The following is a 25882-nucleotide window of genomic DNA, read 5'->3' on the forward strand; positions in this document are numbered from 1 at the left end:
AAAATAAAAAATAATGGCAAAATAAATCCTAGAGAGGATGTAGAAAAATTGGAACCCTCATGTATTAGTGGCAGGAATGCAAAATGATAGTCACTCTAGAAAAGACTGACAGTTTCCTTAAATACTAAACATAACTACCATATGATCCAATATTTCATTCCTAAGCATTCATCCCAGAGAAATGCAAAGTTATGTTCACATAAGAACTTATACATAAATATTTACAGCAGCTTTATTCACAATAGCCAAAACTGGAAAAAATCCTAAAGTCCTTCAACAGGTAAATGTTTAGACAAACTGCGATATCTGTATTAAAAAGGAGCAAACTATTGATACATATAATAACCTGGACGAATCTCTAAAGTATTATGCTGAGATTTTTTTTAAAATGCCAAATGGTTATAGACTATATGGTTCCATTTATATTACACTTTTGAAATGGATAAAATAAAGAAAGGACAACAAATTAGTGTTTGTCAGGCATAAAAGAGGGGTTGGGCCTCTTATGATGTGACCCTTATGATGGTGAATCTATTCTGTGGTAAGTAAATAAATGAGTTCAGCAAGGTTGCAGGTGTAAATTTAACAAAGCATGTACCGGACTTGTATGCTAAAAACTACAAGACCCCTATGAAGTAAATCAAAGAGCAAAATACATGGAGAAATATACCATGTCCATCGATTAGATGATATAAATATCCTGGTTGTGATAATGTACTATAGTTCTGCAAGATGTTACAAAACTGGGAAAACTGGGTAAATAGTATAAAGGATCTGCATTACTTCTCACAGTTGCATTATCTCAAATTTTAAAAGTTTAATTTAAAAATACAAGGAAGACATATGCTATTACATATAAAAGGCATTAAACAACAAGGTTCTTGCTGTCTTGCCCAAGAAACTGTTTTCAATATCCTATAATAAGCCATAATGGAAAAAAATATTTTAAGATGTCTATATATATAACTGAATCACTTTGCTATACAGCAGAAATGAACGCAACATTGTAAATCAACTAAGCTTCAATTTAAGAAAAAATACTTGGGATTATAAAGGAAACCACTGTACCAGGTACAGTCATCAAAATATCAAAATATTTATGATATAGTTTTTTTTTTTAAGTTGAGGAATGTGATAGAGAGGGCAAATGCCTATTTGAACTGGGCGGTCAGGGAAGACTTCTCCGACAAAGTGGCCTATAATCTGTGCTGTAACCTAAATGACAATAAGGAAACACTTTGCAAAGATCTTAGAAGAAAAGCATGCTAGGCTGAGGGAATAGCTCTGGCTTAGGACATTAATGGAACAAAGAGAGGCCAGTGTGTCTGAACAGCAGCAGCAGAAGGAAAAGAGAGGCCACGTTATGTGAAGTGCAACTGGGAGCCACTGAAGCCCTGAAGCTGTCTACATCATGCTAACAGAATGACATACGCTGAGATATATTTTTCGAAAAACATTCAGGTCACTGTGGGTAAATGGATTGTAGCTTGTAGGAAGAAAGGTCTGGAAATTGGTAAAGAGGCTAGGCAGCCATGCAGTCAAGAAGTGACGGAACAAGGATAGTTGTAGCAGAACCAGAAAGAGGCAAAGGAATGAGTGATATATTTTGAAAGGAGAACCAAGAAGTACTTTCTGATGAATTAGGGAGGAGAGAAAGAAAAAAATCAAGGATGAATCTTGGTTTTGTCTTGTTTTACCTGAACAGTTGAAGCCATGTTGGTACAATTGACTGAGATAGAACCCCACCCCCACCCCCGCACAGAAAAATAGGTTGGGGGAGAGAACACTAAAAGTTCAGGTTTGGATGTCTTACATTTGACAGTCTTTTAAACGTCCAAGAGGCAAAGTGACATAGGCAGTTAGACTTATGATTTGTTATGGGTCTGTGTTCAGGAGGAGTGTCTGGGCTAGAAATACAATTTAGAGAGTAATCAATGTATAGATTGTATATAAATCAATGAGGCTGGATAAAATACCTTGGCAGAGGGCAAGGCTGAGAAAAAGGGGGGTTACTCTAGGCACTCCAGAATTTAGGGTACCAGGGGATGCGAAGAAAGAGTGATAGGAGAGCTGAAGAAACAGCCACTGAGGCCAAAGGAACCCAAGTGTAGAAGCAGCTGTAAGCAGAGAATGGTCCCCCCAGATCAAAAGCTGCTGAGAGTCAGATGGGGAAGTGACCATCAAAACTGGCAACCTGAAGATCACTCAACACCTAGACAAGGTGGTCTCAGAGTGATGAGAAGAATGAAAGTGGAATGGGTTGAAAAGACAATGGGAGATGAGGAAGTAGAAACAGAGCCACAAAAATCTTTCTCAATACATTTTGCTGAGAAGGGGAGAAAAGAAATAGGACAGAGGTGAGGCAGGACCTCAGACCAAGTAGGATTTTTTTTCCTTTCTTTTTTTTAAGATAGGCAATATAGAGAGCATTCCATATACCAGTGAAAATGATCCAGCAAAGAAGAAAATGTAGTGCAGAAGAGAAATGCAACAACAGGAGCAAAATTCCTGAGACTATGAGACAGGGTTCAAAGCCAAGGGGAGAAACCAAGCCCTTGTTACACTGGGAGGAACAGAGAGAGGAGCACCCACACATTAGCTGATGAGTCCCTCCAGAGTTCTGAACTGTGGCCCACAAGGAAGAAGACAGATGTGGATGGGGAGATAGGACTCAGATATCAGGTTCAGGAGGGGGTACCCACGTTGTCCAGCCTGAAATAGCAGCAGCTTCTCCCACTGAAGGACGACTTGTGCAGGCAAAGCACTTGGTGACATCAGTGTTTGAGAAAGATTTATCTAATGTTGGTGGGAAAGATACGATCATCCAGTGAATTAGCAAGCAAGTCTGAAGGGACAACTTTGGGCTCAGGAAGGTCACTGCTGCTGGTGCTATGGTAAAAAACATGTGGGAATGACCCCAGAAACTGCAAGGGAAGAGCTCCTTGGGAAGGCATCTCACAGAAGGACTAGAATAGCTGGAATTGCAGCAATGCCTTCCCAATCCCATCCTCGGGGCTTCCTCCACACCCTTCCTTCCCAACTCAACACTTTCCCAGGTTGCTAGTGAAAAGCAAAATCCAGCTATCATAGAATCTCCAGAATACCTTTACCTATTATTTAGCCAAGTTAAGTCATATATCAGTTCTATTTATTGGCAGTTTTATTTTCTGGGTAAAGCATGCCAATAATAGCTTTCCCCCAAATACACATAATACACACACCCCACTCCACCCCCCTTAAAGTGGGCAAACATAATTTAGTCAGTTTGTTAATAAGGTTGAAAAAATAATCTCAAAAGATAGTGCACACAAAAAATCCCTACTTCTAGGAGTTCCCGTTGTGGCTCAGTGGTAACGAACCTGACTAGCATCCATAAGGATTCGGGTTCAATCCCTGGCCTCACTCACTGGGTTAAGACACCGGCGTTGCTGTGAGCTGTGATGTAGGTTGGCAGCTGCAGCTCCAATTCAGCCCCTGGCCTGGGAACTTCCATATTTCCATATGCTGAGGGTATGGCCCTAAAAAGACCAAAAAAAAAAAAAAAAAGGCCCTGCTTCTAAATGCATTTTTAATCAAATTCCAAGTGACAAGCTGAATTACATTTACTTTAGAGAAAAAGTCATCAGTGGTAACAAATGTTTGGGTTATATTATGTTCTTCAGATATTAAAAAAAATCAAAATCAATTTAGTTTGAGCATCTGGGTACTCTAACACCCTGACTTAAAAATATATGGATAACACATTTTTATGGATTAATTTGTCAAGCAATCTATGTGGAAGGGAGCAAGAATGAAGCTTAATACATTTTCTGATGCATCTAAGAGAAAAAAATTATTCATTATAGATTTTGCAAAGTGCATTTTTATCTTTCTCTCTAATGAGAAAGTGAAACAAGAGACATTCACCGCCTCCCTAGAGAGACTCATAATTTACAAAGAATATCCTTCTCTGAAGCGTCTACCCATAAATGGCCTGCCTGGGCAGTGAGTCATTACAGGGAGACTGTCTTGGCCCCCATGACCACTCATCATTTTTCTGATTAATGCATCAAAAGAAGAAGGGGGGAAAGTTACAAAAAAAAAGCTTTGTGAGGAGCTCCCCATCCCCTATTGTGTTTATGGGAGAGGTCAAAGGGCACTGCTACATAAGGGCAAAAAGAAGTAAATTTAACATGAATCCCAGAAAAGTGTCATCACCAGGTGGTTGTTTAGGGAGAGAAGAAGAAAAAGAGGAAAGAATAAAACTAGGCTTTCAGGGGATGGGGAATGAGGCTCCTAGATGCCCAGAAAGGGAGAGAAAATGGTTATTAGCACAGTGTTCAGGTAAAAGCAATCATAACCTAAGCATCCTGCACCAACGATAAATGCAGTCAAGAAAATTACCACGCAATAAGCATAATTAATACAAATCAATGCTTGGTGACATAATTATTATAAGTTATTTTTCATTGGTCAGGCACATTTAACAAGAAACCACATGCCATCTCTAAGCCATCTCTAATAACTCTAGCTGCATTCCTACCCATAGGAAAGTAAACTGCTCTATTAAAAAATCTTTTCAAGAGAAAAAAGTACTTAATTACTACCTTGGGATACTTGGGTTATAGTCCCAAATGCTGAAGGAAATTATTAATTTCATTATTAATTCAACTTGTATTCTTCTTATTTTAGTTGATTTCTTCCTCTTTCCTTTTAGTCTCCATGTGCTGCCTAATTGGTGCTTAATCCCTGGGTTTACAGCTCTTCACTCTCTATAAAGTAAGGGGATTTTTTTTCCTGCAGAGATAGATAAAGTATCAAGAAGGACCAGTTAATCAGGAAGTTAAAAGTTCTTTTACCTTGCCTATCATTGAGAAAAATCATCTCAATTTGTCATGGTCCTTTTTCCTTTATTTGTAAAAGATCCACTTTATAATCTTTGCCTTTCCCTGAAATACTTTAAGTGAATAACTTAATTGCAGAATTGGGATATAGCTATAGATATAGATATAGGCAGATAGGTAATTTCCTGAGATATAATTCATATACTATACAATTCACAACATAGTGTTCAATTTAATGGCTTTTTAGTATATTCACAGTTGTGCAACCATTACCACAATCAATTTTAGAACAAAGACATAGCTTCTTTTTTTTTTTTTGTCTTTTCTAGGACTGCACCCCCAAGGCATATGGAGGTTCCCAGGCTAGGGGTCTAACGGCCTACGCCAGAGCCACAGCAATGGGGGATCTGAGCTGCATCTGAGACCTACACCACAGCTCATGGCAATGCCAGATCCTTAACCCACTGAGCAAGGCCAGGGATCGAACCTGCAACCTCACAGTTCCTAGTCAGATTGGTTTCCACTGCGCCACGACAGGAACTCCGAGACATAGCTTCTAAATCCTTGAATTCACTATACAGAGAGAACACTAACATCCAGATTAGGTCATGTTCCCAAGGTCACAGAGCTGGTCACTGGCAGAGCCAGGGGTCCCTGGGAATTATTAAGCCACTGACATCATCTGAGACTCCCTTTCCCCTGCCCTGGGAAAGTTCTACATGAATTAAAACCTGCTGTTAAAATGTTGTCTGAGAAGAACATTTGGCATTTTTTATTATCATGCCCCCTCTTATTATATTAAACCGGGTCTAATTTCTCCACCAAATCTGTCACATTGTGAGATTTCTTAGAAAGACTACCAGAACAGATAAAAATGTATCTACTGGGCACTTTGGCCACACAGTGTGGTTTATAAAGCCCAGAGAGAATCTGTGAGAATCTTTCTTCTCAGATAAATTCACGAAAGATTTCAGTTGATGCAAAAAAGGCTAAATAAGACCCTCTGCTCATTTTTTTAAATGGACTGATTATGGATAGTTAAACTAAGTGACCTCATCATTAGCATAATATTTCACCAATGCCAATAATTTACTGGGATTTCATCCATTCACTCTGGTCAGTGATCAGAAACCAATTTCAGTCATCCAAGGGCTGTGTCTTGTTCATCTCTGAGACTCGTGCTATGAAGTCCATACTCAATAGAAGAATTTTTTAAAAGAGGTTAGTTCCCTGGCAGTGCTAAGGAAGCTAGTATAGCAAGCCTTGCCAGGGTTACCCTGGCACTGCCCTGACACGGTGCCACTTCGGGTTGCCCATTCCTCAAGGCTGAACTCACAGCAGTACGTGTTTACTGCTCCCACCTTTAAAACGTGCCCGCTTTTCTGGGTTTCCGTGGCACTTTTCTCTCCTGCATTCTACTAGTTCTTTCCTACCTTACTAGCTCCTCCACCACCAAAGTTTCATTTATTCAATAGATATTTACTGAGTGGTCATTGCTTATCAAGTCCCAGGCTAAATAAACACTGTCCCTAAATGTGGGTACTCCCTAGAGTCTACGTGTAGCTCACTGTGCATTTTCTCACTTTCATTTAAAAAATCTCCATTTAGTTTGGAAATACCAAAAAACCTGTAGCTCCAATCTTGGCCTCACCCACTGGCCCCCAGGCCAATGACATCTGAACATCCCACACAGCCCTTAAAGTGCCAAAAGCCCAAGGTGAATCCACCACCTCCCTGGTCACCTAACTGGCCCCTCATCCAGGACTCCTTATCACCCCAGTAGAACCACTGTTCACAGAGTACCCCCAGCTGGAAACTGGGGCACCACCCAGTTTCTTCATGGAAGGGATGAAAGTGAGGGGACAGCAAGCAGTGCCTTTCAGCCTGAGACTGACAGAAGAAGAGACTCCTCTAATTCCAGCTGCTCTTTAGGGACCAATTTGTGGGAGAAACAGGATGAGAACTAATCAGAAATGTGAATTCTGAATGAAATCTGTCTAACAGATCAGCAGTGTGGGGGTGGGATAGATTTTCCAATGTGAGTTCTGCCATGGCTGGAAGAGACTGCAGTCTTGGAATACAAATTTTCTTGTCAACACACACACACACACACACACAACACACACACACCCAATTTCATGACTCCCTGCCTGTCTTCCTGTTTGCTAGGGCCTCCTTTCCATCCACACCCCCACCACAATTCTTCCTCACATTTAAATCTCAAGTGACGCGACTCTTCCTCCGGGAAGCTCTCCCTGACGCCCCTACTGTATTATCTGCCATCCCCTGTGCGTGGAGGTGTGTTTAACACTATTTGTTTATGTGTCTGTCTCGGTGTCTCCCCACCAGACTGAGAGCAGGAGCCTGGTGCCCAGCGCTGGGCCGATCCAGGAAAGAAGGTGGGGAGAGGAAGGACGGCTGTTGAGAGCCCCAGCCTGGGAACTAGGCGCAGTCAGGCGGGGTTCATTTCGATGGGCGCGCGGGGAGCGCGGAGGGCCCAGTGGAGCGCCAAGTACACAGCATCCCCGGATCTACTGACGCTCGTGCGACAGCCAGAGGCTGCAGGTCGTGCCCTGGGGGCTCCCAACCAAAAGGTGGAGGACTTGACGGAGGCCTGGCCGGCACTCTCTGTTGTCCTCCTCCCAGAGCGGGTCCGAGAGAGGCGTCGAGCGAGCCTCCAGGCCTCGGGACGCCCACTCTGTCTCTTGAGCTCGAGACCCTGCGGCCCGCTACCTCTGTTCTCTGCTCCGCAGAACCCCTCAGAATTACAGTGGCTCGGGGTAGAGATGGGGCCAGGGACCAGGAAGGAGGAGGCGCCAAGGAGCGCAGAGGAGAGAGCAGGCGGGCCCCTCACTCCACCTCCACGCCCTCTTAGGCGGGAAGAAATCGAGCCTCAAGAGGCCCCTCTGGGAGCCAGAGCCCCAAAGGCCCCGGAGCCTCAGGGGGGACTGCAGGTCCCTGGCCCCCCATCCCCTTCTGTGTCTCCCTACCTGGCTGGCTTTGTGGAACTGCTTCTTCAGCCCTGCCACAGACATCGCGACAGCGCCCGGCCGGGGCTGGATGGTCTCTGGGCTCGGCCGGGCCACGCGGCCGCGACGCGCTGGGGGAGCGGGCGCCGGGGCCGGTCCCCGCGCGGCTGTGCTCCGCCGGGCCCGCCTCCCACGGCCACAGCCACAGCCGCTGTCACACTCGCACACGCGCGCACGCAGATGGCAACACTGCGTTCCAAAGCCCCTGCGCAGCCCATTGGCCAAGCCGCGGCAGTATGCAAATGAAGCCTCTGGGGCCGCCCACGCTTCATTGTTGCGTGGAGACCCGGAGGACTCGAGCCGCAGGGAAACGGGCCTGGGAAGCTGGGCGTGGAGATGTCCCAGGGTCCGGAGAGCAGGGCAACGCAGGGCTATTTGCTGGACGTAGGACCGAATGCATCTAAATTTTCGATTGCCCTGGATGGGGAGAGAGGGATCACCTCTCTGCTTCTGGGTCTTGGTGCGAAACCTGCTTTTGCTCACAGGCAATATCGCCTCCCTCAGGCGCATTGTCCGTAGGTTTCAGTTTAAAGAAAAGGATGCTCCGAAATACGGCTAGTCAGGAGAGAAATGGAACAGGACAGAGAACCTGCGGTAGGAGGAAGCGTTCTGTGGGCGCGGTTTTCTTTTTTCTTAACCCTACTCGATGCTCTGGGTACAGTCTGGTTCTCTAGGAGCCCAAGAGTTATTGGCTAAGTTAATAATATGGTGCTTGCTCCATAGAGCTCTGAACCCAGTCAACTGTATTAAGAGCAACTATCTCCAAGGAACCGTAAACAGCGTTCCTGGAACCGCGGGGAATTCACCAGAGGAGGAAACTAGGTCCCGCGGTAACTCTTACTAGTTGTTTCAGTTACAAAGCATCCTTTTGCACAGAGGCCAGAGAGCCTTCATGGGCAGAGGCCCAGCCAGTGGGTCTGGAGCATCCCATTGATTCTCCTGTCAGAGCTGCCCCTAAAAGGTCAGTCTCTGAGCAGAATCTGGCCTCCAGAGGTCCTATGGTCCCCAAGACCTAAAACCCACTCTTAGCAACATTTAACACTGAAAGAAACAAACATCTTCTTCTTCCAGTCTCCACCTGAAAGAAAGAAGCTCTTCTTTCTGGGCCCTCAACAGATCCCATCTGGGATGACGAAGGGCCCTGGTGTACACCTGTTTCGTGGCGTCCTGCATTTCTCCAGGATAAAAGTTTATGTGGCCTCTTCTTTGCCATTAGCTTCCAACGCTCTTATTTCTGACTTCATCCTAGTGAGGACCGGGCTGATAACTCCATCTGCCTGTGCCTCAGTTTCCTCCCTTCCCCTTTAAAGGGTGTGACTGGGGGAAGTCTTCCTCTGATACAGGAGGAAACAAATGAACTTAGTGAAGGAGACAAAGGCAACCGTTTGGAGGTTTAATAACTATGACTTGCATGAGTGCTGTGGGCTTGACTGGCTTGACATATAGCTGACACCAGCCACAGATAGCAACCTAGAAAGTGAGAGGGTGGTGACAGCTAGGTGACCTGTCCACACAACAGACTGAACCCCACTCAACAGCAGGGGAATTACTAGGAAGGCAGGGGCAGTTGGCAGTCAGGGCCACGTGGAACAGACCTTCTTCCTCTGTGTCCAAGAGTCTTTAAATAGAAATGTTTTGAGGAGTTCCCATCATGGCGCAGTGGTTAACGAATCCGACTAGGAACCACGAGGTTGCGGGTTCGGTCCCTGCCCTTGCTCAGTGGGTTAACAATCCGGCGTTGCTGTGAGCTGTGGTGTAGGTTGCAGATCCAGCGTTGCTGTGGCTCTGGCGTAGGCTGGCAGCTACAGCTCCGATTCGACCCCTAGCCTGGGAACCTCCATATGCCACAGGAGCAGCCCAAGAAATGGCAAAAAAGACAAAAAAAAGAAATGTTTTGAAAGAACTCTCTCCTAAACAAGTCTGACTCTGTGCCGTTGGGGAAGGGGGGTGAATTTTTTTTAACTTTTTCGCTCTTTTCCCACGGTTGATAGTATATTTTCAAATTGTCTACATCAGTTAATTTCGTTAACTCTTCATTTAATCAAGGATAAAATTGTACATCATATTCTCATCACTTTTTAATATCAGAATCTCTCCCTTACTCCTTTTCCTTCATAAAAATATTTGTGATTTTTCTTAATTTTTTCTTTAAGTCTTTCTAATAAGGATTGTTAGATTTGCCCATTTTGTTTTTTAAAACGGTTCTTGAGTTTATTTATCATTGCTATATATTTTTTCTCTCATCAATTACTATCTTTATTATACATTCCTTCATTCTGTTTTCTTCAAGAGAATTGAAGTTATTCACAGGAGAAACTGACCCTAAGCTGGAAAAGAATGTGTTGGAGAAGGGTATCAGGCAGCTCAGAGGTTCAGGAGATGTAGGGAGCAGGTGAGGGATGGGCAGGAACTAGGAATCTGAGGATCAGATTGCCAGCATGTCCAGGGGCAGCGTGGTGCAGCTGCGCTGGCTTCATCACTGAATGCAGGCTATAGCTACCAGAATGAAGACTAGACTGTTCCCTGCTTCTTGCAGACACTCCAGATTCAAAGTTCAAGGGGACAGCATCTGACTAGCTAAATCTAGATGGTATGCCCCAGCTCTAGATATCTAAGATCCCCACCATGGTGGGTTTCCCTAATAGAGGAAGAAGCTTCAGATGCTAGGCAGCCAAAAAACCAAACAAACGAAAAACAAAACTACAAACAGCAACATAAATGCCCACTAATATTTGTCTGGGAATTCCTTGATTTCTTCAGTCAAATATGTGTTTTATTTTTATACATCCTTGTTTTATAATCAGCACATGTAAAACTACGAATTTTCCTCCTGAGTGTGGCTTTGGTTTCACACCTTGTTTCCATTACAGAATGTAATTCTTTTGATTGTGTTCTAAATAAATTTGTGATTGAGGAGTTCCCGTTGTGGCTCAGTGGTTAACGAATCTGACTAGGAACCATGAGGTTGTGGGTTTGATCCCTGGCCTTGCTCAGTGGGTTAAGGATCTGGCGTTGCTGTGAGCTGTGGTGTAGGTCGCAGACAAGGCTCGGATCTGGTGTTGCCACGACTGTGGTGTAGGCTGGCGGCTACAGCTCCAATTAGACCCCTAGCCTGGGAATCTCCATATGCCGTGGGTGCAGCCCTAGAAAAGACAAAAAAAAAATGTGATTGAAATTTTAATTTCCTCTTTGATCCACATGTTATTCAGGACAAGTTTTAAAAATCTTTTCTAGGTGGCTTGATTTCTTTTATTCATGGTATATTAAATTAGAGACTTGTGGTACTATAGGCAAATACCATGTCTTAAAGGTTTTTTTTAAACATAGTCTATTAAGTTACATATTATAAGTGTATCGCAGAGGTTTGAAATAATATGTATTCTCAGTTTCTAGGGTATAGCTTTTCAGTTCATTAGTAACAGGGCTGTGTGTTCCACTGAAGCTCCTAGCTCAGAGGAAGAGTTCAGACTTGTGCTAGCTGGAGCCACGTTGGCCAGGTCAGGGCTTGCCTTTTACAATGTTATCACCCCTGCAGGATTCGAGGGCCCATAGCTCATCAATCTGTTTAGGGAAGAAGTATACAAATGTCTTGGGCTATTTGACAGAGTTGTGCACATGGGATGAAACCAGTGGGAGAGTAGTGAGACACAAACAAGGCTCACTCTAAACAGAAGGATCTTCGGGCACTTGGTGATCTTCAAGGTCAATGATAAGAGGAGTGCGGTGCTTGTTTCTGGCACTCCAGCCACATGGCAGGGGCTTGGGTGTTTTCCTTTGTTCCTATCCCCGTGGTCCTTGGCTCTCACTTCCCATTTCCTTTCCCTGGTCTGAGAGTACTGTGCTAGTGTGCATTTACACCTCTCTGCCTTGTGCTCAGGCCAGCTCTTGAAGCTAGTCCCTGCAGTCTTTATGTCTGGTCTTGTCATGAGTGGCACCTCTCCCCGCGGCCAGGAGCAGAAGGGCCTTGGGCAGGGGACGAGGGGGAGGGAAGCATACTGATTTAATGTCTCCAAATATTATCCCATCATGTATCTCATGAGTCAAGTCTTCCAAGCTTATTCTTCAAATGCTCTGTATCCTGATTTTTTTTTTTTCTGCTTCACTTATTGGACACGGAGAGAGGTAGTCTACAGTCTCTTGGTACAATTATGATTATGTTTTTTTAGCTCTAAGTATTTCAGGCTCTCATATTCTGCCCTTGTTTAAGATGGCCATATCTTCCTTAAGACATGTGCTCTTATAAATAGAATAAAATTTAATTTTGTTTATGGGCCAAAACATGTTTTAAATGTATTTTCCTAGAGAGATTTAAAACATTCACATTTTTTATGAAAAGGAAATATTTGGTCTTAGTTTTGTCATTTTATGGCATGTTACATGGGAGGGTTTTCCTCTTCCGGTAGCTTCTTCTATCTATTTGTTTCAAAAGTTTTCTTTGCTTTTTCTTCCCTTTTACTTTTGGAAGTTATACACCCAATTATTACCCACCAGTGGTTACCACTGTTCTATGAAATAGAAAATATTCTCCGTCAACATCAGTAATTGAACATTGTAGGAGAGCCACAGCATGACTAGCACGAGTGGTGGCCAGGGCCACCTCGTCACCTCCTTCCACTTAAACCAGCGCATGCTCTAGTCCCAGCCATCTGAGAAGCCTCCAGCAAAGACCAGAGTGGATCCAGTTTCCTTTGAAACAGGAAGTGAACCAGTTTGAGAATTGGGTACAGGGTGTTGGTGTTAATCCAGGTAGGCAAAGATGGAGAGAAGACAACTTCAACAGAAATTCTGAGATAAATGAAGAGGGAAACTACTTTAAATTCAAAATAAGTTTCCATAAGAATGTATTTTCCACTGTGAAATTGGGTTGTGATGATCGTTATAAAAAAAAAAGGAATGTATTTTCCATTATACAATAACACCTAGTGTTCAAAACTATCAAAAAGTAAAAAAGAGGAAATTTTACCTTTGGAATTGGCATCGAAACAACTGCTCTTAATAGTTTGGCATATTTTTCTTTTACGGTGTTTTTCTATGCAGAATTTAAACACAGCAGGTCACAACAATCCATACTACTTTATTTTCTTCTTTATTCTCTTAGTCACGTGAGCATTTTCTGTATTGTCTGGTCTTCACCCACATTATTTTCATGACAACTTAATAAATAATTATGTAGACGTCAAATTATATTTGATCATTTTCTATTACCACATTTAAAGGATTTTCCCCCCAAATTTTCATCATTTAAGTAATGCTTCATTAAACATATTTTTCCATATTAGGTTTTCTTTCTGTATTTAGGAATAGTTCCTTAGAATGGATTCCCAGATGTGAAATTAATGCATCAAAGACCTGAACAGTACTAAGTGCAAATTGCCATTTATGTAGCATAATGTAGCACAGTTATAATTGCTCCCACCGTTCATGGTTATTTTAAACAATCTTATAGAAGGGGAGGGGTGTCAAAGAGACATGGATTTATGTCTTCCATTTGCCTTGAATTCCACAACTTAAGCCTGTGGTCTGATATAAGCTCCAGATTGCAGTTCTTGGCAGTCTTTGGAGAGCTGAGTGCAAATACTGACGTCTTAAATAATCCTAAAATGTTAGTTTAACCATGGCCTCTTAATTTCCAGCTTTACTCTTTATTTTTCCTGAAAAAAGCTCTCACCCAGACTCCCTGCTGGGGAGGGGGGGGAACCTTGGGTTACTTGTGCATGAACGGGTGGGGCTTTGGCCCACCAGGTGGCATTTGTACAGAATGCCAAGTATTTAAATAAACCAGACCTAGAAGCATTCCTTCCCTCAGCTTAATATCCCCACGTACCTGGTTGCAGCAGAAAGTTGAGAGCATGGGTATTATTTTGCTTTCCTTGTAATTTCATAGGCCTTTTATTTTGCACATCTGGGAAAGATGTGTGCCCATCGATGAGGTAACAGAGCAGACATGATGAATCCCAGATGTTGAACATGGCAATTTGCCTTGAACTTGCAAGATCACAACTGGGAACAAATGTATAGATTTTCTTTACTTATTGTTTTACATGAAACTGATGGAAAATCAATTGATCAGTTCAAGAAAAGGCCAGAGAAGTCTTTCCAGTTTAAAATGTAGATGACAAAACTGAAGTATTTTATGTATTTTAAAATGAGGATTAGGTGAAGGGCTGCAATCAACAAACAGGGAAAGCAAATATAGTTAACTGGTGAATTAACACATTTCATCCACACAATACATCCATAATACATTAACACATGTATCCACAATACATGACTCCATTATTCTGCACTCGAGAATTCTAAGTCATAGCATAATTCTAATTAGTCTTTGTTAACTGAATAGATTCAGCTTTCATTTTCCCATTTTTACCCGATTGGCTTTTCATTGCTAACAAATAAATGTTAGGGATGAGGAATTAGTGAGCAGTGCCCCAGCGGCTTTTGTAAGCTACTGCTGCCACCTTGTGGTGCTTCTGAGAAATGGCGGGGGTAAATCTTTAGGAGCCATAACCTTATCAGACAGTGGTTAGTTGTTTGTTATTTACTTACATTTCCAAGTCTTTTTACAGCACAGTAACACCTCTGGTCTTGTCTTAGCAGCTCATCTGAATAGTGTTGAGGGCAAAAATGTTTTTGCAGTTTGGATTCTTTGAGATCCCGGATCGCTTCTGGGACTTTGGCTAATCAAGGGTCCTCTTGCAGTTCTCATTGTGTAAGAATTTCAAGAAGGGCTTGTTGTGTCACTCAAACATTATCCAGAGAAGTAGGAGAAGAGCAAATAGTGGGGTCATGGTGCTAAGCGAGGACTGTAAAGAAAGAGGAAGTAGCCAGTAGAGCCAGTGGTTACTAAGCAGCCCCCTGCATCCCAATTCCATCCCCTTTTCCTCCATTTATTTTCCTCCTCTAGAACTCTTTATTTTAGATACTTGATATTTTAACAATATCTAATTTTTTTGTTTTTCATCCTCCAACTCCACCACCAGAATGAATAAAAGCCCTAAGGCAGGCAGCACTGTCCAACAGACCTTTCCGTGATGATGGAAATGTTCTCTACCTCTGTGGTCCAATACCAAGAACCACCAGCCAACTGTGGCTCTCAGTCACTTAAATGGTGGCAACTGTGCCCCTCAATTTCTGCCTCATTTAGCCTTAATTAAAATTTAAATAGCCACATGTGGCTAGTGGCTCCACTGTTGGACAGAGCAGTTCCAGAAGGGTAAGAGATGATTTTACTCTATGGCTGTGCTCCCAATACCAGAAGAGACCATGGAGGCCTAGAACCAGCCAATAAACATATTCATTCAATGAATAAATGACTACGAAGGGGGCAGATGGAGACCCAAAGTAATGTATTAGATTTAGCAAGAAGTTGGGGGAGGAGAGGTGATTAGGGAGGAGTTGTGGTCATAATAGATGGAGTTCAAAAGCCAAGGGAGGAGTTCCCCGTCGTGGCTCAGCAGAAATGAATCTGACTAGTATCCATGAGGACACAGGTTTGATCCCTGGCCTCGCTCAGTGGGTTAAGGATCTGGCATTGCCATGAGCTGTGGTGCAGGTCACAGATGCTGCTTGGATCTGGCATTGATGTGGCTGTGGTGTAGATTAGTGGCCATAGCTCCGATTTGACCCCTAGCCTGGGAACCTCCATATGCCGTGGGTATGGCCCTAAAAAGACCAAAAAAAAAAAAAAAACAAAACAAAAACAAGGGAATGTGAGGGGCTGCTGTTCCTGTTGCATAATCAAAGTGATGTGAGCAACGGTCCTGCTGGTACTGACTCCTGTGGAATGGTTCAAGTCAGCTCTGCAGCCAGAGGCTGGACTAAGGGCCAGGAATCCTTCCAGGATAGTCAGCAGAGGGAGGCAGCACAAGAAACACGGTTTTCCTTGGGCACATCAGGGCGGGGGTTCGCAGCAGTGCTGCCATGGAGGACAGGGAATTCCTATCTGGTTGTGGCTTTGTACTTGAAACTGCAAGAGCCCCAGCTCCCTTAGTGGACTCCAAGCTTGACAACAATGGCTTCACAGGTATTGAAAGACTTAGGGAAGCTTTGCTAAGTGCATAAGATGTTCTCATTAGTATTGTTATTACCCATGGATTATTCCTCTTCTGGTCACTGCTCAGAGTTGCATAGAGGTCTTCAGGCCATATTCTGGCCCTGGACCCCATCAGTCCAAACATGCATGTACCCTCCACCTGTCTCCTCTCCAGGCACCTACTGGGACTAGTGCCCTCGCTGAGTCTGTTTTCCCCATTCCCCATGGGGAAAAATCTCAAATTCCTTCTATAAAATGTGCTAAATGAAGCACTGAAGGACATTAAGACACCAATTCTCAGGATGTAAAGGTAATAATTATAGAATTGTAGGTCACTGAGTCATTTTACGAAAACCCCAAGAGAATAACACAGACATTCAATTTTAAGGAAAGAATGCTTGCTGGGCTACTGAAAAGCATACTTTTCTCCACCCATTTTCCTATGAGCCATTTTTCCATGAGACTCCCTTTTTCAGGGCATAAATCAATCCACAGATTGACTTCATATTCTCTTTCTACCACCCTTGTGAAGAGAAATTGTGGTTCTCCTCAAGTGTAGGATTTGGTGCATTTACAAATGTAGCACTTAGCATCTGGTATTTCAAGAATCTCCCACTTGTTCTGTATGTGCCTCTAACCATACAAGAAAAGTTTACACAGGGTCCGCCTTGATTTATAAAGTTAATTCACTGCTATTCTGATTATGGTCTATAGGGGGCAGCGAGGGACCTCAAAGTGAACCAGGAGAACTTAAAATACACGTGGTCAAAAGTGTGATCCCACCGCTCTATAAAGCACGGCTTCTCAATCTTTCATGTGTCTGTGAATTCCCAGGGTATCTGGTTAGAATGTAAGTTTTGATTCCCTGGGTCTACAGCAGGTCCCAAAGCCCAAATTCTCTTTTCTGACAAGCTCCCAGGTGACACCAAGGCTGTCGATCCAGGGACCACACTTTGAGTAACAAGGCTATAAATGACAAGTCCTAGACAGTCATGTAGAGACCCAGGATGCAGCTTTTTTATTTAGTACATGCTCATTATGTGAATAGTGGGCATGCACCATAAACAGCTCCTTGTGTTTAAGGAACTTGATGGATGGAAACAGCTGAGTTCCAGGCACGTCTTTCCCTCGGCCATGGAGCCAACATATTCTGTCCTGTGACTCAGCCACTCTGCTGGTAAACTTTAGAGGCTGGTATTATCTGTCATCACCTTGGCCCAAGTGGGTATGGGATTCTGAACCTAATTTTGCCATATTTGGTCTAAACAGTAGAATGTGCTCTGCAGCACGGAACTGGTGGCCTGCAGCCACCTTCTGTGGCCCCTGGACATGTGAATGGAAAGAAGTCACAGTGTGCAGATAAGTGTGCAGAAGTCACAAGCCTGCAGATAAGCACAATCTCTCATTCAGTGCTGAGACAGAGCCCAGGGAGATGAAGTGTCCCCAACAAGAGGTGACTGATCCACCTCTCAAACTCTGGCCTCAGAAGACCACCCAATGGCCCCGAGAGAATCAGGAGTTTGATGTATGTGGATACTCCTTGCTCTAACATACACGAGGGCTCATTCAGTTAACACGAATTTACTGAGCATCTGCTGTGTGCCCAGTCCTGTGCTGGGGGCTGGGTCCTTTGTCCTATAGGAGCAGACAATTGAAATCTGTGAGCACGTTTCCATGGAGAATCCTATATGGCCTTTGGAAAAGCTAGACTCTAGTGAACTGGGCAGTATCTGTCCTACCACTGGCCCCTCTTGAGGTACTTTTCCGATCAGGGTGGTTCTTTGGTATGATGTGGGGGCTGGATTACTTTGTGCCCTAAATTGAGCAGTAAGCTGTGGCTTTATTCTCCTCCCTACGAGACTGAGCTGAAAAACATAAGTTTAGTGTGTGTTGGATTAGTTGGCACTGTCCCATCCTTGTGACTTTCCCTGACACCTGACCCTTACACACCCGCTGCCCATCCATGCTGGGGAACAAGAGAGCCGATGCAGGAGAAGTGATGGAGAAATATCAGGGATGCTGACATACACGCTGTCACCCATCCTCTTAGGGGACGGTAAGCTTATCTCAAGCAAGCCTCTGGAAGATGAAGCTTTGCCTGGCCCACCTCTACACACACACACACACACACACACACACACACACTCTGACTAGTACAGAACCTGATGAACTCTGTCACCTCACAAAATGTCAGAAGTAAATGAATGACATGAGATCTTAGCTGGGGGTTTGCAGAGCACGAAGGCTTTGACATTAAAGTTCATTAAGTTTTAGGCAAACCTGATCTAAACTGTTAGAAACCAGGATCCCGATGACCTATGGGAGGGGCAGTCAGGACTGGAAGGGGTCACAGTGAGGCTTCCAGGGGCTGCTAATATTCCATTTCTCAGTTTGGGTGAGCAGTACACCGAGAGGCTTCATTTTGTGCAAATACATTAAGTGGTACTCTTAAAACATGCGCACTCCTCTAGATGCACAAAGAAATTACATAAAGTTCATAACTTTGAAAGATTTTGACTATATAGAGCAGCAATTTTAAAAACAGGAATTAAATCATAATGCTTAAATCAATGACAATGAATAAATGCCCTGAGATTTCTCTTTTTTGCAGATCCATCACTTCTGCTTAAAAACAAAACAAATCACCAATTACCTAATCCTGGCCACCCCCATGCAATACATTTAAGGCGAAAAACTTCAAAAACGGCCGTCTCCTCTCTGTTTTCCATTCTGCTTTCGCGCTCCCCCCACTGACGCTTGTTGGACGACCTCACCTGATTTTTATATAGAAAATTGAGTCCATCTGGTGTGAGTGCCCTCCAGCCCCCTCCTCTCGCCTTGAACGTGATCCTGGGAACCCACGTCTTCCACCCATGCTTCCTTCTCCTTGACTGTGAGGAAAGGAGCCCCATCTCGTCTTCCCCTCTTTGCTGCTAACTCCCTGCCAGTCTAGCCCAGACACACACCTCCAGGAGCAGGGGACCCCTCCCCACAGGCAGCAAGCACTGAATGTTCCGGACCTGGGACCTGGCCCCGGCTCCTTTCCAAGGTCTTCGATTTCAGGAAAAGAACCTGAGTCACTTCCCCACCCCTTGAGGATACTGGTAGGAATCTCCCCTGAGATCTGAGTTCACCTTTCATACAATCTTGACCCTTTGATTGTTGTCTTAGATTTCCTTGATGTCCAGACATACAGGGGACCTGATTTTAAGTGGCTTTGGAAATTTAGATGTTCAGGCTCTTAAGAGTAATTTCCTTGAATGGCCTGAAATGCTCGAGTTTCTCAGAATACCTAGAACATTTTTAACTCTTTAAATGAGGTGCTTTAGCTGTGCAGTCTGAGGGCTGGCGGTCCAGGCCTGTTCTTTCTGTTCTTCAGTTAAAGACCCAGATAAAGTCTTTATCTGGAGAACAGAAAGGGAAGTATCACGTGCCACCCAATCTGGCTCCCAACCGGAGGGCCTTGGAGAAGCTTAATTTGCTTGCAAGCTAAAATATCCATTCCCTTAAAGATACATTTTCCCCCAAATCATAGTTGTATGCACTGTTCTAGTTCACATATGATTGAGTCGTCTCTGCTCTCAGGGCTGCCCCCAGCCCCTACAGCATCCATGCATTCCCATGGGCACCTAACCTCAGGAAAGAATATAAGCTTGCTTCCTCAACCGGACATCTTGCCCAGGGCACAACCTGTGCAACTATCCATGGCACCCCTGTCCACTCTTGGAGCTATCTGGGGTAACTTTTGATATCTTTCTGCTTCTTCTACACTTGATCACATCAATAACTATTTTTAGCCACTCAGAAGGCAGATAATTCCACTTTATTTCCATGTTATTTTATTGTTATTTTTATGTTTCTGATACATTTTTAACAAACTCCCAGAATTTATACCAAGGTATCAAATTTATCTCTTTGAAAAGTGTCATAATCGTTCCCATCGTGGCTCAGCGGAAACGAATCTGACTAGCATCCATGAGGATGCTGGTACGATCCCTGGCCTCACTCAGTGGGTTAAGGATCCAGCGTTGCTGTGAGCTGTGGTGTAGGCCACAGATGTGGCTCAGATCTGGCATTGTTGTGGTTGTGGTGTAGGCCAGTGACTACAGCTCCGATTCAACCCCTAGCCTGGGAACCTCCATATGCTGTGGGTTTAGCCCTAAAAAGACAAAAAAAAAAGTGTCATAGTTCCACTTTACTGTTTAAAAATGGGTTTTACAAAACTTGATACACCATTGGGAATTATTAATCAAATTATATAACATACAGAGGACTTATGCCAAATTAGTGAGGCCTGCCCAGACAGTTAGAATGAAAAGAGGCAAGCACTATAATATAAATGTGTATTCAGCTCTACTGCACTTTGTTTTTAAAGCTGTGTAAATAAATAAAAGGATTAAGGATCACAACATACTAATTAATACGTCCAACATATTTGAAATGTTTTTGTGTTTTTTTCTCTCCGCCATCCTCTCCCTAGAGTCCATGCCCTCCAAGGCCAAGATAATTGAAAGGGATGCTCATAACATAACCCAAGTCTGGGAAGAACTCAGAAACTCTTGAAGACAATAAAACACAGGAGCTCTGCCAACAGCACAAGTTATCTGATATATTTTCGATAATCCACCTGGAGACCAGATGACCACAAGGGCCTTTTTCCACCTAACAAGCAGGATCTGAAACGCCCTCCACCCTGACTCTGGCAACATGCAAAAGAGAGAAATCCACTCCACAGGACTAACCCACCAACTAAGAGCACACACGCAAGGCCATGGCCAAGAGCAGCCATTTTAGGAGCAATATGAGGGGTAAAAGTTCAAGGAATGGGGAGTGAGGGGCTTTCTCTCCAAGGCTGAGTTCCAAAGGGGATTGTTTCTGCTCATGTACTGTGTGGTACTACAGACTGAGGTCAAGCAAGAAAGAGAAAAGGAGAAGAAAAATAAACATGATTGTTCATAAAGGTCCTCTAAAACTCTAGGGCTTTCTACTCCTAAATGGGCATGCACTGGGCAGAATCACCCCTACCGCCCCCTTTTCTGTAAACAGATTGATTCTATCCCTTGAACATAAGAGTTGATTGAACGAGGTTTTCAGCTAAACAAAGCAACATAACACATATTTAGCTCCACTCCTTCCCCAACATCACGTAGAAGGACCCTAAAAGAATTAGAGAACTAGAGAAGAGATGACAGCCTAGAGATGTCAACCAAATTTGGGAAAATTGAAAACAGTTGCCTACATGTTTTGAGCTCTGGGAGCAGAAATCTGCCCGCCTGCAGAGGAAATGGAACTGGTAGAAAACTGGTTCCCAGTACAGAAGCCTGAAACATTGCAGAAATTAAGGCACAGGGACCTTCAAAGGTAGACTAGAGCAGGTTTGGCAGTGCAGGGGGTGGAAAACAGAACTGCTTTAAAACTCCAATAAGGAGGAGTTGGGCCCCCAGATTTCAAGCCCAGGCCACATGGCCATGGGCATGACTCTGCCTCTCTTTGCAGAAGTCAGGAGATGTATTCTCCAGAGAGGCTGGACTCTGATTGAGAGTGGAGAAATGAAAGTCAGCTTACTGTGCAGGGAGGCCCTTCTTCCCCCGCCCCCTGCCCATGGGGTTCTGTGAATGCTGGCTCCAAGAAGGCTGTCCCTCAGGGAAAACCATGGAGCTGACAGGTTATGTGGTGTGTCTGACTGCATAAGAGGATTGTTAGAATTCTTTTAGAATGTTTGGAGCTGAATCGATGATAATGAATTGCTATAAAACGAAACCAAAAAAAATAAGGCAATTATTTTAAATGATATAAAAAGGGATATAAAACCATAACACAGCACATGGTATTTCTGTGAGCATTCACATAATCATAATAATGACAATACAAAATATTAATTTAACAAAAAACTATATAAATGGGGGAGACGGTTTAGGAAACATAGCAGTATTTCAATAACAGGAAATCAATAGATGACTTCCAAAATTTTAAAAATCATAACTAGTAATATAACCATGTTGTATGTAAAAATCTAAGTTTAAAAAAAGAGTAGAAAAGGATAAAAGATGTATAAGTATGCATTCTGAATGATGGAGGCGGGGAGCAGAAATCAAGGTGCAGGAAGGCTGGGATAAAGGGCTGCTTCCTTTCCTATAAGTCACGGAGTATCATTTGACTTTTAAAATTATGTACACGTATTGCTTTAGTAAGAATTAAATTACATTTTAAAAAGGAATTTGTTGGACATTCTTTACAATTAGATGTGTGTATGCTCTTGGTTGAGAGAGAATTAGACCACCTCTTTGCTCCCCTAATCACCAGCAGATGTGTTGATTTCTTCAGTGTCAGAGAGAGGGACGATAGGAGACCACAACATAGAGCTAGCCCAGCAGCTGACCAGTAAGACTGTTTTGCTTTACTGGCTGCTCCGTCCTCTCCTCCAATTTAAGGGCCATAGGTGTCAGCGATTATGGAACTGTGGCGCAATGCCTGCTCTGCGCATTTGAATTTCATAAAACTTAGCCAAGAGGTTCCTGCCTTGGCAGCTAAACAGTGGTTTTCAGGGGTAAAAGTAGCCCCAGCACAAACAGTGATATTGCTTGGAGGGGAAAAGAGATTATGTATAAGCAGCAATAATATCTGTGCTCGAGCTACTGGAAGGACCCCCAAGTTGGGAATGGGTATGTCAGTGGAGGACCAGGATCACACTTTATTTTGAAACACAGAAGATGCTTTTCATACAGGCCTCCCAGAGGAGATGCCAGGGGAGATGGTCCATAGAAACTAGTGGGTACACCTTCATTGTGCGATGCAACTAGAGGGATGGCAAGTCCATGGACAGAACAGAGCTGATCTTCCACATATGCTGCTGCAGTGATTAGGCAAGCTTCTGGGGTGCTTAATCAGTGTGCGCATGGTATAGTTTTTCGTCCTTTAGTTTTAACCCATGTATGTCTTTATTCTATTTTAAAGTAGATTTCTTGTAGATAGCATATAGTGGGTTTTTTTGTTTTTTTTTTTTCTATTTATTTATTTATTTGTCTTTTTGCTATTTCTTGGGCCGCTCCCGCGGCATATGGAGGTTCCCAGGCAGGGGTCGAATCGGAGCTGTAGCCGCCGGCCTACACCAGAGCCACAGCAATGCAGGATCCGAGCCATGTCTGCAACCTACACCACAGCTCACGGCAACGCCGGATCATTAACCCACTGGGCAAGGGCAGGGATCGAACCCGCAACCTCATGGTTCCTAGTCAGATTCGTTAACCACTGCGCCACGACGGGAACTCCAGTTTTTTTTAATTCAATGTGACAATCTCTGACTTTTAATTGGAGTGTTTAAGCCATTACATTTAGTGTAATCATAAATGTGGGGGGGTTATATCTACCATCGTGCTACTTTCTGGTTCTCCCACCTGTTCTTTGTTTTCTTTTTCTTTTTTTCCTATTTTCTTTTGTGATAATTAGGTACTTTTTAGGATTCAATTTTATTTCCACTATTGGTTTTAACTATTGTCCTTTGTTATATTTTTAGTAGTTGCTTTTGGGTTAAAATAGTCACCTCTAACATTAGAGTCTACTTATAAATAACATTACACTATTTCACATATTAATATGAAGCTTAAAAGAGTGTACTTCTCTTGCTCCTCCTCTCCTTTGTATTACTTTTATCATACTTTTCACTTCTATGTATAAGTGCCACAATACATTATTATAATATTTGCTTTAAAAAGTCAATTTTCTTTAAAATAAAATTTCAAATTAAAATGTATTTTATATTTACCCACATATTTCTAGGGCTCTTCTTTCTTTCGTGTAGATCTCAGTATCCATTTGGTGTCATTTTCCTTCTGCCTAAATAACTTCCTTTTGTTGTGGAGATCTACTAACAATGACTATCTCAGCTTTTCTGTGTGGAAAGTTTCTATTCCATATTTATTTTTGAAAGATATCTTCACTAGCTATAAAATTCTAGGTTGACATTTTTCTTCCAGTGCTTTAACGATTCCATTCTGTTGTCTTCTGGCTTGCATCTTTTCTGACCAGTAGTCTACAATATTTCTCTTTGTTCTCTTGTATGTACTATTCCTTTCATTTCTAGCCATCTTTTGGATTTTCTTTCTCTTTATCCCTTGTTTTCAGCAATTTGGTTTTAATGTCCCTTGCTATGGTTTTCTTTGTCTTATTTGGGGTGTGCTGAGTGTATTACTCAGCTTGGACTTCTACAACAAAATATCAGACATTGAGTGGCTTAAATCACAAACATTTATTTCTCACAGTTCTAGAGGTCGGGAAATCCAAGATCAAGGTGCTGGCAGATGCAATTCCTTGTGAGAGACCTCTTCCTGGCTTCAGGAGGCTGCCATTCTCATATGGCAAAGAGGGAGAGAATTCTGGTCTCTCTTCCTCTTTTTGTAACAGCACTAATCTCATCAAGAGGACCCTCACCTTCATAACCTCATCTAAACCTAATTACCTCCCAAAGACCTCACCTCCAAATGCCATCACATTGAGGGTTAGTGCTCCAGCATGGGAATCTGAGGAGAGGAGATACACAAATTCAGTCCATAATGATGATATTCTTGTACCTGTGAGTTTATATTTTTAAATAAATATGGAAAACTTTTAGCTATTACTTCTCGAAAATTTTTTAATTGACCTTCCCTTTTCTGGAACTCCAATTGCACACTTCTCAGGCTATTTCTCAGTCCAGATCTAACTAATAAGCCTTCTATCTAGAGTGATTTTTTTTCTTAGAACCATTTAATGAGTTTCTACATTATTATTTATCAATATGGTGGTGAATTTTCCATTTTTCTTTTTTTTCAAAATATTTAATGGATTTTTTCTAGCTTTATTGAGAAGTAATTGACAAAATTATGAGATATTTAAAATGCATGGTTATGATTTGATATACACATACGTTGTGAGAGGACTCCCCTGCCCCCAGCATTGAGCTAATTAACACATCTATCAATAACATCACATATTTACCTTTTTTTTTTGTTAAAACACTTAGCAAATTTAATTTATACAACACAGTGTTATCAACTATAATCATCATGTTAGCTATATATTACATCCTCATTATAAGAAGATAAATTCATCTTATAATGAAAGTTTATACCAACCTATTCCCCTCAACGCCTTGTAACCATTTATCTGCTCTGCTGCCATGAGTTCAACTTTTTTTTTTTTTTCAGAATCCACACACAAGCAATGCCATGCAGTATTTGTCTTTCTGACTATTTTCTCCTTCTAAAATAATTCATTTTTATTTATATAGTTGATTTACAATGTTATGCCAATTTTTGCATACAGAAAAATGACCCAGTGAGATATATATAAGAAAAGATATAAGGAAAGAAAATTATATTTATATATATATATATATATATATATATATATATATAAAATTATCCTTTTCTTATATAATCTTCCATCATGGTCTATCCCAAGAGAATGGCTCAGGGGTAATGAACCCAACCAGTATCCATGAGGATCCATGAGGATCCCTGGCCTCACTCAGTGAGTTAAGGATCTGGCATTGCCATGAGCTATGGTGTAGGTTGCAGACATGGCTTGGATCCTGTGTTGTTGTGGCTGTGGCTGTGGCTGGTAGCTGTAGCTTCAACTCAACCCCCAGCCTGGGAACATCCATATGCCATGGGGGCAGCTCTAAAAAAAGACAAAAAATAAATAAATGATAGTATATGTATACACACACAATATTAATGCTTCCAGTCCATAAACACAGAGTATTTTTCAAATTCATTCATCAATGTCTCATGATTTTCAGTGTAGAGAATTTATGTCATTTAATTGTCCATACAACCCAAAGTGCCCAAAGTGTTCTACAGATTTGGTACAATCCCTATAAAAATCCCAATGGCATTTTTTTCACCAAAATAGAAAAAACAATGCTAAAATTTCTATGGACCTATAAAAACTCCAAATAGCCAAAGAAATCTTTAGAGAAGAGAACAAAAGCAAAGTCATCACACTTCCTGATTTCAAAC

At 42.6% G+C, this 25882-nt stretch overlaps 1 protein-coding gene across 1 annotated transcript in view; it reads right to left on the reverse strand.

Annotated features, from left to right (window-relative positions):
* SH3GL3 (SH3 domain containing GRB2 like 3, endophilin A3) overlaps window positions 1-8150 on the reverse strand; it is a 132977-nt gene extending 124827 nt beyond the window's left edge. The window contains exon 1 of the mRNA XM_047797086.1: window positions 7814-8150. Coding sequence (XP_047653042.1) covers window positions 7814-7858 — 45 coding nt within the window. The 5' untranslated portion in view covers window positions 7859-8150. The remainder of the gene's footprint in view (window positions 1-7813) is intronic.
* Between the last annotated feature and the right edge of the window lie 17732 nt (window positions 8151-25882).

This window comes from Phacochoerus africanus, chromosome 9 (genome assembly GCF_016906955.1).
Source record: "Phacochoerus africanus isolate WHEZ1 chromosome 9, ROS_Pafr_v1, whole genome shotgun sequence".
NCBI classification, from domain to species: domain Eukaryota; kingdom Metazoa; phylum Chordata; class Mammalia; order Artiodactyla; family Suidae; genus Phacochoerus; species Phacochoerus africanus.